Raw genomic sequence first — 15,039 nt, forward strand, 5'->3', positions numbered from 1 at the left:
AGGGAAGATTTAGGTTGGATGTCAGAGGGAAATTCTTTACAGAGAGAGTGGTGAGGTGCTGGAACAGGCTGCCCAGAGAGGTTGTGGATGCCCTTCCCTGGAGGTGTTCAAGGCCAGATTGGATGGGGCCCTGGGCAGCCTGGTCTAGTATTGAATGTGCAGGTTGTTGGCCCTGCATGTGGCACGGGGGTTGGAGCTTCATGATCCTTGAGGTCTGTGATTCTGTGAAATACTGGAATGGGCTCTGATAGAGTCTACATCACTGCAGGTGTTCAAGATGTGGCACTTAGGGACACAGTTTAATGAGCTTGGTTGTAATGTGTTGACAGTTGGACTTGATAATCTTTGAGGTCTTTTCCAACATTAATGATTCTATGATTCTCTTCTATTGTTCTATTCTTGATTAACTATTGTGTTATGATGTCTTTATGTGTGGATTACATCTAGATGTCTGTCTTAAAAATAAGGAAGATATTCTATATATTCTAATATCTTCTATTGAAATTGTATATATTCAGTACCTCACATGTGATAACATTAGATACCTGTCAAATGACATAAACAATAAGCAGATGAGAACAATGAATTCTCTTTACAGTGCACAAAGTTAACTTATTTTTATATTTGCATTGTCTTTACATTGTTATTCCCTTTTTACATTTCATTTTATCAGTGACTAATCAAGTAACAGAGATTCCTTTAATAAACAAGTCAGAGACAAAAGCAGGAAACATAGGCCGATGGAGCAATGGTAACTAAGAAATGTGACTCTTGCAGAAAAGTTCTGATGATTTATCGAGTATTATGTTGCAAACACATAAGCTATATGAGAAATAGGCATGCCTTGAAAGTCAAACTTTGATTATGAAGTCTTTTTTTTGCTGTTTCTTCTGATGGCACAGATTTTTTTTTTGTGTGTGTGTGCTATCCAAGACATTTCTCTCACACCAATAGAGGTAGATTCTAGAATAGATTTAAAAAATGAGCAGTGAAAGATGTGCTTATTTTCTTTGCCTAAAAAAATCTTCGTCTTTCTAAAAACATAGTTAAATGGTTACCCAAGAAAATAATTGTATGCCTTATGAAATTTCCAGTTCTAATGCTGACTTTTAAATCTTAATTTTATTCTATTTATAAATTACAATTTAACTTGCAAGGTTTTACTTTATCCTTCAAAAAGTAGCTACGCCTATGTGGTTTGTTTTTGTGTTCTTTTTTTTATTATTTTTTTTCCCCCTGAAAACAGGCAATATTGCTTTTTCTTTTTTCTCCCAGGAGAAGGAATCATCACCATTAGGTATTATTTATTTAATATTTTTCTGTGATTTTCCATGTCTTTCAAATTACAACATTTAAAAATAAAGGCAAATAGTAGGCAAAATGATGAAGTCAATTTAAACAACGCCAGCTGGCAAAGACAAGAATGCAGTGAGTTGGCAAGAACTTATCTGATACTTCTTCAACTGAATGTTTATTACATAGATATTTTGTGTCTGCATATGTATGTGTCAGAGTACAAATCAGCCCATCATCCTAATTTCTCCTTCTTTCTGTTATCTGTTGCATCTTTTATCTTAACCCTAATTTAATATTATCTTAACCCTAATTAAAATATCAGTAGCTCATTATTCTTGAGTTCTTAAAAAATGAAAGCCATAGTAAAGAACCTTCAAAGATATCTTACCAGAAAGGTAAAATCCTGTGTAACAAACCATGCAGAACTATGTCATTTCCAGATGGCATGCCTCTGCAATATAGCTAGTGTATAGGCTCTTTAAATGAACAATTAAACATAGTGCTCTCCTGTTTGTTAGTTCTCACTTGCCCCTGTGCCATCTAAGAGTAAGAATTAAGAAATGTGCCATCTGAGATTAAGAAGAAAGGAAATAGTCCTTGCTAAGGCCTATTGGTGATCAACCATAAACAGGTCTCATACATTTTCCTTTCTTTTTTACATTATTCTTAGTACTACCTGATTTGACAAGCTACCATGCATTTTATTTTTATTTCTGTGCACGAGCTTATAGTAGTTCTATATGATAAAATTAAGAATAGTGATGAAGTAATGACATTAATAACTTACAGCCAAAAATATGGTATCTTTTTTTGAAACAACATCTATACAAGAATTATTGATTTCCTGAAGTGAGTGACCAACAGTCTAAAAATCACTGTGATTTATTGAGGCATCCATGTAAGGACATATATATTTTTTTCTTTTAGGCACTGTAAAGTTAGGCATACATTCTGAGTTGTGTGAGGCTACATGGGAAAATATGCTTTGGACTTCAGTATGTTAACTCCTTATTTCCTGCATAAGGATATTGAAAATCTCTTGGTTTTGTCCATTAATTTCAAGAAGGTTTGACTGACAAGAAAGCTTATGTACACACATTCACTTGCATAATTCAGATAGCTTAACCTCCACACGTGATGAGCGCTAATATTTTTATAAACTATTTGGAAATGTGAGTAACTGAGAATTTGGTGTTCAGGTAATTGAGGTTCTTCAGAATCAGAATCAGGGCTTCACTTGTAAAAGGGAGTTAAAATGTTTATGATAATAAAGTATATTCCTTGGACAAAAGTATGATTTCTGGTATCTCTATTTCTGAATATATGATCTTAACAAAAAAGGAAAAAAAAAAAAAAAAAGAACAATGGAATCTTAAAATGTTTGATTAATGGAAAAAGCTTAGAGCTAAGTTTGAGGCCTGATCTCAGAGCTTCTAGGCTGGAAAAAATGTCCCATTAATTTTAGTGGGAGTTTTGACTGCACAAGGACTTTCAAGATCACGTACTTTCTTGTTCATTAAAGGATAGAAAGTAATTAGAAATAAAGCACAGAAAAGATTTTATGCAGTATTGCTTTTGTCAGCTGAAAAATCCATATTACTGTAGGAGTCTTAGACTAATCTCTCTCCCTTTCTTGCATAAAATGATGACACAGTAGGTTGTTTTCATTACTTTTAGCAGGTCTGTTTTTCTGTCTGTTTCTTTTACTGGGAGAAAGCAACTGGCAAGTTGCTTTTATTTATTTATTTGTTTGTTTTCTTACTGTTTGTTTTGTGTGTGTTACTTTTTTTCTGTTCAACTGCAATCTCATCTATGATGCTGACTTTGTTATTTCCCTTCTCCTCACAAACTGTTTCCCTCAAAATATTCAACTTTTTGTTTCTAAGTTGTCAACGACAAAAGAAATAAAAAGTCTGTTTATTTTGATTGAAAGCTTTGATGATGTCATCACATGAAATAGAGGAAGAGTTGGAGAGATTAATAGAAAGTTTTGCAGAAACATGTCTTGTATGTTTGATGACAAAACATTTTGAATTTTGAACACTTCCTGAGAAAGAAGATATACATACTTAAGACAACCCAAATCCATGTCTAAAAGTTTAAGGCAGTCATAAGCCATTTAATGAATCATGAGTTTACTCACATTCAGTAATGGGAGAATTTTCTACACTGACTTCATGAAAAAGGGGTTCATCTCCTACTGAAACTGGCTGGTTTTTTTGTTTGTTTTTTCTTGCATCAAAACCTTCTTTCTTTCATAAATTCTTTCGTAATTTATTTCAGTGAAGCGCATGGTCCAAATTTAATTCTAGTTTCAGTTGTCACTTGTAAAACTAGAGAGCAGGAGCCACTTTCTTTACCTCTTTCTACTGTCTACTTGTAGGAAAGAGAAGCTGTAGAAAGGTGGAGAATCAGGGAAGATATTACTTCCCCTGGTCTATTTGCTGGCCATGCAGTATGTAATGATCTTAATTATTATAAAACCCAAGATAAAATATGTTTTACTTAGAATCATACAGTCTTTTGAGTTGGAAGGGTCCAACTCCCCTGCAATGAACAGAGAATCTACAGATAGATAGGGTTGATCAGAACTTCGTCCAGCCTGACTTTGAATGTCTCCAGGAATGGAGAGCATCCATCACCTCTCTGGGGAAACTGTTCCAGTGCAACACTATCCTTGTGATAAAAAAAACAAAAACAAACAACAACAACAAATTTATTCTATCCAATCTAAATCTCTCCTCTTTCAGTTTGAAACCAGTCCCCTTTGTCCTATTACAACAAACACTTCTGTCTGGCCCCTTCTTTTTTATAGCCCTTCTTTTCATACTGAAAAGCTACTGTAAGTCTCCCTGAACAGCCTCAGCTTTCTCAGCCTGTCCTCATAGGGAAGGTGTACCATCCAATGGACTATGTGGGGAAACAGTTGACTTTCTGGGCTGTGAGGGCACATTGCTGGCTCATGCTCAGCTTGCAATCCACCAATATTCTCAGGTCCTCTTCAGCAGGGCTGTGCTCAATCCTTTCATTCCCTAACTTGTACTGATAGTGTGGGTCGCCATGACCCAGTTGCAAGACTTCAGACTTGGCTTTGTTAAACCTCATGAGGTACTCCTGGGCCCACTGCTTGAGCTTATTTAAGTCTCCCTGGATATCATTCCATCCCTTGTCTGTGTGTCAATCTCACCACACAGATTGGTGTCATCTGCAATCTTGCTGCGGTTTCAATTGAAGAGCATCAGGCCCAGTACTGACTCCTGAGGGATACCACTTGCCACTGATCTCATCTGAATACTGAGCCATTAACCATCACTCTGTGTACAGTCTCACAATCAGTTCCTCATATATTGAGCAGTCCACCCATCAAATCCATATCTTTCCAATTTGGAGAGAAGGATATTGTAGAGCACCATGTCAAAAGCCTTAATGAAATCCAAATAGATGACATCATTGGCTCTTCTCTTGTCCATCGATGCAGTCATAGAAGAATATGCTGCTTGGTCAGAGAGGACTTGCCACTGGTGAAGCTGTCCAGATTGTCTCATGTTATTTCTTTCTCTTCCACATGGCTTAGCATAGCTTCCAGGAGGATCTGTTACTCTTATGTTGCAGTAGTCTTTTTTGGAAAGCAGTCATGTAGAAAAAAGGCCTCATATTTAATGATACCACATATTTGTCATTTCAGTTGGCAGTTTTTGTATGAATAGTGTTTGATTTCTGTTCATTCTTGTTTCATTTTGATGGCCTAGATAAGCTTTCAACTAACTATCTAAGGGAATGGGGAAAATATTCATTATTTGTTGTTACTGAAATTATTCTTGTGATTCCTTTCCAATTATTTTTTGTAAAAACAGTGCTTACTATTTCTGTAAAGGTGACTGATTTATGTAGAGGTGACATTCTAGCAAGTAATAAAATATTTGATATTATGGCACACAGTCTGACTTCAGAAATTCATCACTCTATCAAAGTGGATGGAACTGTGCAATATACACTCCAAAAAGAAAGCTTGCTCCACAGGGACCCTCTCTCTGCATTTTCACCAATTTAATTCTGTTGCCTTTGGGTGAACTGCACTTCATTTGTACTCATGTAAATGAGGAAAACAATCACATGTAAAGTACCAGAGGAGGCATAGGAAGATTTTAAAATGAAACATTCTCTGTGGATTTCACCTTTTCTTAAGCTACACTCACTGATCTCCATGGATTATATAAGTACCTTTAGATTCAGACTGTAAGACAAAATAACATTTCTGCTCGCATAACATTTTATTCTAAGTAAAATTTTAGATGGCAAAGAAGGGATCTTCTGAAGCCGGTTGGAAATGTAACTTCAGATATCAGAGGAGCATATTTTTGGTAGATATAAATACTTAAGATGACTTTCTGCTTTCAAGGGAAGTTACTGAAAAAGCTTTTAGAACTATGATATAATTCTCCAAGAACACAGAACTTGTATGAAATATCTGAGGTATCTGTTGGGAGTACTTTGGAAGAGACATGTTTTCTGCTGTAACTAAAAGCACTGTTTGATATAAAGTTTTCTGAGGATTTTGTTCACTATATGATGGCAAAGGAGTGGATAAACAATTCTGTACAGAATAATAAAATCCTTTTTGAATAGGGTGCACTGAAGGCTTGTTTGCAATTTGGGCTTTTTGCTCTACTAAGAATAGATTTGAAATTGTCCAACTTTCCAGATACATTCCTCTTAATTTAACATTCTCTCTGGGAAGCATTCTTTTCTCCAATAAAAGAGAACAGTAAAAAGGGCTGGTACTGCCTTGGTACCTTATTTTAGACTATATTTTCAAATAAATGTGATTTTCTGGATTAAATTGTTCAGACTTACTGTGGTTCTATTTGTTTGTCAAGGTGGATAAGCAATTCAATTCCTATTGTAATATGCAGTTTTGAAGGTTCTTCATACTTGGTAACCTACTGAACTTTCCCTCCACAATTATCTTACAGTCACACACGTATACAGCCATTCTTATTCAAGACCTGGAAGACATGGTATTTTAAGGTGCCTGAGAACTCTGAGGGAACCCGAAGTACATAGTGCTATTTATTTTCAGCAGTTAGTAACACAGAATGAACATCCATTAATGCTCCTACATTGAACGCATTTAGTTGTAGTTTTAAAGATCTGCTGTTTTTACTTTTTAAAGTCTCAGTGTTGATTAACAATATCCTAATAAAAAGCTTAATAGAGCATTAAATTAAAAAAGAAATCTTCTTCTTATGAGACAGCTATTTCAGCTGGTAGTTCACTATACAGAACAACAAAAAAAAAAATAACATCCTGCTATGGCATCTGAAAATCTGTTGCCTGGTGCAACAACATGTTACACAGTCAGCCTTCAGAAACCAAACTGATGTTTAACATAGCATTTTAGTGATACAATGCATATGTTTGGTAACACCAAGCTATGGCATCTGAATTTTTTGAATTTTTTTAATAAAAAGATATATATCTTCCTTCAACAGAAATTTGCTCACATTTTGCTCTATGTATGACCAATATTGGGTTGCTGGGGAGGTGGGCTATCTAAAGACCTATAGTAAGAATGACACACCTTTTTATTTAAATATTATTGCTTTTTAGGCACTGAAATTTGGAGATATGCCGAAGTACTTGTGGGAGATTTGGGTACCTGACAAACCATGGGTGGTAAGATACCAGATCCACTGAAATAAATAAAATAAACATTTAATTTTCAGTTAGGTAATTTGGGCCCTGCTGTAACTGAATTCAATGGGCAAAAATCCTGCAGGACGTAAAGGACATTCTGCAACTTTATTCAAGCTCATATCCTCTTTTTTTCAATATTTTCACACTGGTTTGAGGTTGAAGTAATGCTTATAGTGAACAAGAACTACCATCTAAGGGGAATGGGGAATTACTCACCTGAAGGTCGTAATACGATTTTTTTGTTATTTTTATGAAGATAAACTCTTGCCATCAGAACAAATCACAGTTCACAGGTGGGCCTACCGAATAGTACCATTCTCCAGCAATTTTCTTTGTTAGTTCTGTATAACACTCTGGACTCCAACCTAGTAGTAAGCCAAGGAAAATAACAGTCTCCTTTGAAGCACCATGTGGGCTTCTCTGAAAATGAGTCCAGCAGATGCTGGCTGTTGTTCACTTTCAGGGTCAGTAATCAGAGAACCAGGGTTGAGTGTTCTGATTTCTAAAACTCTGGAATAAGAGGAGCTATGGTCTATTTAGATTCACAGTTTCTTCTCTGTGCAGAACTCCAGTCTAATCCATCAGCTTCCATGCTCCTTCTTAAATAATAATAATAATTATAACAACAATAATAATCTTGTGTATGTGTGTGTCCTTATTTTATTTATTTCACTTGAGAAATAAAGTACAGTAGAATCCGAATAGAGCTTTCAGGATCTCTTCACTGTCAGCTTTTTGAAGAGAGCCTGTCTAAACTTAGATTACAAAATGCTATGTGGAAGTTCAGAACTATGATGTCTTTTGAAGGTTAAAAATAATAACTGCAATCTGAATTTGGTTGCATCTTATGATACTTTTAATTACATTTACGCTTATTTACATTTGTTCAAACTGAAAGCTTACAGTAAGTCTCTTCCTCCATCATTTAGCCTTCTTTCACCAAAACTAACCATTCTATGGCAGCTGCTTTAAGCTACATCAGAGAAAGAAAATTTCCTCGAAAATGACAAGTTTCTAATGACAGACATTCAACTTAAAATTATATTTCCTTGCTACAGAATACTTAGCTTTTTAGCCTTAATAGACTTTTTTTTTTCCCCCTTCAGTCTTGACATTTCACAGATAGGAGAATTGCTTTCATTTCCTACTGTAAAATATTCTGAATGAGATTTTTGAATTTCAGTAAGTGTACTATATAATACAGACATCTGGATATCGAACATATTTCTTCTCTCTGATTATAAGGAATGCTGTTTTTATATATTAGTTCAGTAACATGAAAGTTGAAGGAAATATTGAAGGAAAAAAAGATCGTCATATGCAGGACAAAGTAAAATGAGCATGCTAATAATTGGGATTAGGCTTCAGCTACTAAAAATGTAGGTACCTACGCATAAGTAGCTATACTTAAATTCCTATTTTAAGCAATGGAAAATTGATACCTAGTTAGTCCATTCTGAACTACATAAATTGCTCTGAAAGTAACACCTCCTATTTATTTCCACGGAAACTACTACAGACACAAAGAACACAATAACACTATTTAACAGAAGGAATTATCAGATGCAAAACTATAATTGTCAACATATTCACTGCAATTGGCTGTGCATTTCTGCCAGCTATGAACAAGAGACACATGCTGCGCTCATAAAAATTTGAACCACTATCACCACTGATGAAATGCATCACCCATCACTTCACTATTTGGTTACCATAAAAGTTCAGCAATTATGATTGTCAGCGGCTGCCTTTTTTTTTCCTGCATGGAACAATTCAATGACAGACCTTTGCTTTGTATGTGCTACCACGTCATTTTGTCAGTCTGCCCTTTTTTTTTTTGACACCATTTTGTCAGTCTGCCCTTCTGCTGCCATCTGTTGGGCAGTAATAAAATGGAATGGTGGGAATAATCAGACTACTGTCAGAACAACAGCTCTTCTGCCTCTGATGTTTTGTGAGCCAACATTAAACAATAGGAGGCATTCAGTCAGTGGAATATCAAATGGAACTAAACATGCACCTTAGCCTCTAGCTCTGTTTTTTTGATGCCTCTTTGGGTACAAGTTTGTACTGTTTTAGAAGTTGTGACTTCTAATACTTGATTTCAGTGGATACTAATTACAAAATATAGAGTCCCTTGTATAGTCTTTCATCAAAGAACAAGATCAATATTTCTCACCTTTTTTGAGAGGAGGTATAATTCTATACATTACCTTTTAAAAGCTGATCTTTCACGAGTTACAGCTGTCAGGAAAATCATTTTAATGGAAATTGGATGTTAACTTATAGAAACTAAGTTCTAAAGTCACTCAAGTAGAGGGAAATTTCCAAAGTTTTAAACTAATTTCTGGAAGATTTTACATGTTCTGAATTCATGCTCCTAATCAGACAGATCTTTTCAGTTAGTTAGTTTTAGTATATAAAGAGAGTTAAACAAAAGAGTAAACTATTTGCCATGCTTGTTGTATTTATTTTTTAACATATATATGTGATTATCTTTGCTCTGTTTGATGAAATTTAGGGTGGAATTTTTATGTTTTTTTTTTAAATTTTATTTTTATGCATTTTTATGTATTATTATTTTTATGCAATTATTATGTATTTTTACTTGTTTTTTTTTGTTTTGTTTTGTTTTGTTTTGTTTTATGGCAGCAGGCTTCATTCCCACTAATGTAAACATTCAGCTTTGAAAAATACTTTCAACTACTTGATTTATAGAAACCACTTACAACATTTTTTTTTCAATTTTCATACTGATATGTCATCATACTCTGAGAAACAGCAAAATAGTGTTGATGGTCCATAGAATGAATGAAAACTAATCATTTTTTCAATTTATTATTGAGAATGAATAAAGATGTTTTGCTTTTATTATTTTTTTATATTTTAATGGTTGAATTACCTGTGAGTTCTTTCTTTGCTCATGCAAACAGCAATTACATAGTCTCTTTCTGAAGACTTTTTGGCAAAGCACATTCACAAAGCAATTTCAGAGTAACTTAGTTTGTAACAGAAGGAAAAACAAACAAACAAACAAAGAATAACAACAAAACCCCTCCTAAAAAAAGGGTTCACACCCCATGGATTTTCTATTTTTTTGAAGTTAGATTTCAGTCATTGCTTTTAATGGTAGTTGGTAGCTGGGCCCTGTTAGATTAGCTGGGCCCTGATTAGATGCAGAAGTTTTTAGGTAATAGTATGGTATACCTGTTTATCAGCAGTTCAGATGCCATGATCTCGTGGATGAACTAGTATGGAATGGGATGGAAATAGGAACAAAAACACAGCACTCAGTGATGAGTAATCTAAAATGTACTTAGCATGTGAGACAAATTTTAGCAGATAGATGGCAATTTCACTTCTATGAAATCTATTCTACAGCACACATACATGACCACACACATACTGACATCACTTCTTTCATTCTAGTTCAGATCAACATGCAGAACCAGGACACTGACTCCAACTATGCAGCATGTCTGGGTCATGATTGGCAGCTGGGGCCCTGTACGCAGCAGCTCATGCTCAGATCTCTTTATGATGCTGGATGTTCATGGATGTGTTTACCAATGAATGGTTATTATCTTAGTTGTATGTTGCTTTCTAAATCATGTCGTTGGCATAAGCCACAAATCAAGCTAGTGGGCCATGCAATCTTGTGTCTTTATTTACATATCCTCAGGCCAGTTTCCTTGGTACAATCCATATATAAAGCCAACTAGCAGTTGTCACTGAGGGCTCTTTCACTCTCTGGTCTCCCACCCCACTGTTACAGCAGTGTGAAGTCAGCAACAATTTCAGCATGGATTACATGCATGAAGACATGCTTTGTCTTTAAGCTTATAGTGGGTTAATTTAGTTATTTGTAGAGGGACAGATGTAGTCATGGTGGCATTTATGTGATCAGTGCTTTTGAGTAGACTCTACCTCACGAGATGTAGTTAAAATGATACCTTCTAGGAATGTAATGATCCATTCCTTTGGGGAAGAGAACTCCCTCCCTATACACATCTGAGAGTTTGCATGCATACAGGGAAAAAAACAAAAGAATGCATGGAATAGTCAAAAGCAAAAGGAAGGGGTAGACTTGTGATGGATGGATGAAGTGCATGATGTTCATGACTGAGCTTGTCCTAAAGTTCTTTGAGAGATTAAAGAGATACTGAACTGTCAGTAAAGACATAAGTTAAAAGATAAAATCTGCGTGTACTCAGGTATCTCATCTGAGTATGTTCCTTGTAAATGGCTTGGTTTCCAATCAGTAGACTGTGTAGGAACTATTCTGCATAAAAAGTTTTTGAAGCTGTGTATTTTTCTCAACTGTTCAGGCTAGATGATAATTGATTGAGTCAGGATTCTGAGAATTTGAATGCTCTGTAAATTTTATTTTTGGAGTCTTCATATGTAGATGCTGTTATTAACCTGAAAGAAACTTCCAACAATTTGAATTTTGTTCTGACCATAACTTTCAATGCCTATCTAAAAGAAGACTAAAGAAAAGCCTTAACTTGAGTGTAATTCACCCAAGAGATGTGGGACTAACAATGATCTTACTTATAACTGGGTTTTATTTTGATCTTCTTTTCAAAAGTAAGCTGCTTTTTTAGTTCAGAATCATTTAAACAAATAATAATAAAAAAAAAAACTGGTCTACTAAGTACTATTTTTCTGTCTCAATTGCAGTTTAATAAAACTGACAGGTATTTATATAAAGGCTTCCATTTGTATCTTGACTTCATTTCTCCCTAATTAGTAGTGTTCAATGTACCATTCTGATTTTTCTTTCACCCTCTTGGTGCCTGCATCTCCCTATGGGTATCCCAGCTGTTTTCTTTTCTTTCTGTAATTGAAATTAAACTTGTTGCAGCCTGTAATTGTTAGTGAGTCTAACTATCTAATGTTTTCTGCGAGACAGATGTACTGCAGAAGCAGATGAAGTGCCATATGGAAAACAAAGTGCCCTACTGGGGTGAAGATAGATCTGTTCTTCTTTTGTTATATGATATTCCAATACCTTGATCAACAGGATCCTGTGTGTTTTAGAAAGTTAAGAGTGTGATATGTGTAGAAAAAATGACATATATGGTATACTAATTAACATGGTTAGGCCATGTCTGTCTGTTGCCTTAAACAACTGTACATCCAGACTGCTCATACATATTAACACTGTGGCATTGTGACATGGTTTAGAGACGGGACTCTGTATACTAGGTTGATAGTTTGGCTTGATGATCTTGAAGGCTTTTTTCATCATCGATGATTCAATGATCCTATTATTCTATATTATCCTCCTTGTCTGTGCTTTTCTCTTGTGATGTTAGCAAGTCCTATTCCACAGTCTGAACAGTGTTATAACAAGTCTAATGCCCCACTTGAGAATGTAAATTTAGATTTTATGTCTCAGCCTTGTTTTGGCATATAGTGAAAATCATAATCTTTTATAAAGAGTGTATCATTTTGTCTCTGGGGGAAGTATTCCCTACAAATCTGTTTTGGAAGCAGGACTCTGCTGTCAGTATTTAAATATATGACAGTTTTACTTTTTCTTAAACTATGTGATGCTTTGAATCAGAAAATCATAGAATCACATTAAGTTTTGGGTTGAAGGGACCTTAGAGGTTCCAGCCCCACTGCCCTGGACAGTGTTGCCAGCCTGTTTCTTAAAGCCCCATCCAACCTAGGCTTGAATGTCTCCAGAGGTGAGGTATCCACAGCATCTTCAGACTACCTGTTCCACTTGCTCATCACTTCTGAATAAAGGATTTCCTTTTAAGTAAAGAATTTCTCCCTAAATATATAAAATAAGATGTTATTTTTACTTATATCTGTCTCTCCATAAATAGAGATAGAAAACATCATTAGTCATGAATTATTAATTGTAAATAATATTTAAATATTTTAAAATATGTGGGTTTTGATCTATTAGATATCTCCTCTAGTTCCTACATTAAAGAGACTACATAGTTTAAATAGCTCTCTTCTTCCTCTAGCTTCTTTTCATGACAAAAACATACAGTAATTAAATATAGGACAAAAGGGAAGTCATAGGTTAAGAACTTGGCTGCTGAATTTCTTGAGATATTTTTGAGGCATGTTTTCTTAACAGAAATAATGTAATAGTCTCCTATGAGGATTTTTTTTCATATCTGATTTTAACAGGAGCCTCATGTGTTCCTTCCAGTGCTACTAACAGCAAGAGGTCATCAGTACATCTGAATCAGGCAGACTTAAGGCTTTGAGCAATTGCATCTGTAACTAAGAGTGAAGACCTAGCTTAAAGTCAAATATCACACTTATTCTGTACTGTTCCTTACTCTAAGAATTGTTATACCCTGTGTAAAGTTCAGCAAAATTTCTCCTGGGGTAGCAAAGTTCCTTTAGGTGTATCTATACAAATATTAGCTTTCTGGTGAATACTTAAGAAGAGATTTGGAGGAAAGCTAGTTATTCTCTAACTCTTCAGATTATACCTTGCTTCTCAGGGATCTGAGGAAAAACAGAGGTGGGACTACTTTACATTGCTCACAATCACAGTGAAGATTACTCTAACCAAAGATGTATCCATCATGGAGGAGAGAAAGAACTGAGTAATCAAATAATTTTAATTTAAATGTCATAACTACAATTAGAAGAAACATCCTTCTACCAAATTTTGTTGTGATTTTCCAATCTGTGTTTTGAAAATATCCTTGAGGATTTCCACTCTGCAGGAAGAAGAGAAAGAAAATATGGCTTTTCATCAAGTTTCCTGATATTTTTTCATTATATGTTACTCTAGGTTAGTGTGGGGCTGTCAGTTGTGTCCTGCGAACAGATCAGCTTCTAACTCTATCACCCCTTATCCTGAAAAACAATCTGAACCAGCTAATTGTACTTTCTGACTGACTTTAATAGAACCAAAAAAAGTGTCAGAAGGGGCAAAGGTTTTGTAGTATTATTATTTATTTTTTTTTCCTAACATCTTCTGACTTGTGTGTATGTGTAAAAGATCGATCTCATTTTGTGCAAAGTAGTACAATATTTTTATTGTTATTACAGTATCACCTTATTTGACGCTGTCTCATTCAGATTATTTATCTGATAATACTTTTAATAGCATTATCGGAGTACTTTAGTCAGTCAAAAACTGAACTTATATAAAAATGTGTAATGTTTAGGAAGATTAACTTTGATAAATTACACAGAAAAAAAATTATTACCCACTGAAAATTTATTTAAGAATGAAAGTTGTAAATGTATTAAGTCTAGGCATGTTGAAAGGACCTTCAGAGGTCATTTGCTGCAGTGCTCTAATCAGAGAGCTAATTTAGATGAGGTTGTTCAGGGCCTTGCTAAGGTTAAGTTTTGAATATCTCTAAGGATATCTCCAAGGCTTGCCACAGTCTTGCTAGGTTCCCTGTTCCCCAGTTTGATCACTTTTGTGAAAAACTCTTCCTTCATACCAACTTCCTTGTATCAACTTTTTCGGTTTTCAGTCTATCACTGTGCACCTGCAAGAAGTGCCTTGCTTTATATCTCCCTGTCCTACCATAATCAGTTGAAAGTGCAATTAAATCTCCCCTCAGTCTTCTCGGGATAAAGCACATGAAGCTCCTGTAGCTCCTTTTCATATGCTTCAGCTTCCAATCAGCTCTGAAGTAGAAAATATGCAGAATGTAATAGTTTATTTTTATTTGAAACAATAATGACTCCCTTATAACATCCTGCTTACTGAACTGGTTTCTACCTTCTGCTGTGGATTTCCCAAATTCTTCAGTCTCCCAAATCCTGGAACAGGCACACTGAAGCTGATATTCTTGAGACTGTCATTATGAGTAGAAACTTAGCTTTTCCTATGTCATATGTCATTAGATTCCCTATGACTTTGAGTAGCACTACCAAATTTTCCTTTGCCTTCCATTTGCTGATGAGACACCTTTCTTTTTATGATTCACAATCCTAGTCCTCATTAGTGTCAACTTCAAGAAAACACTGACTTCTGTAGCTTAAATAAACTCAGTCAAAATTCACTGTTATCAGTGCTGACCCTATGCAGTGTTTGCTTGA

General features: G+C 35.1%; 1 protein-coding gene across 3 annotated transcripts in view; it reads left to right on the forward strand.

The window, feature by feature from the left end:
- PCDH9 (protocadherin 9) overlaps positions 1–15,039 on the forward strand; it is a 724,127-nt gene that overhangs the window by 314,941 nt on the left and 394,147 nt on the right. Inside the window, exon 3 of one of the 3 annotated variants that reach the window (XM_052705569.1) lies at positions 6,907–6,972. The exons of 1 other annotated variant lie outside the window; for it this stretch is intronic. In XM_052705569.1, coding sequence (XP_052561529.1) covers positions 6,907–6,972 — 66 coding nt within the window. Of the gene's footprint in view, positions 1–6,906; positions 7,160–15,039 lie in introns of those variants that run through there. One more of the 3 variants, XM_052705566.1, reaches the window with a different exon arrangement.

The sequence above is a fragment of the Tympanuchus pallidicinctus genome, unplaced genomic scaffold (genome assembly GCF_026119805.1).
Source record: "Tympanuchus pallidicinctus isolate F22 unplaced genomic scaffold, pur_lepc_1.0 scaffold6, whole genome shotgun sequence".
Taxonomy (NCBI): domain Eukaryota; kingdom Metazoa; phylum Chordata; class Aves; order Galliformes; family Phasianidae; genus Tympanuchus; species Tympanuchus pallidicinctus.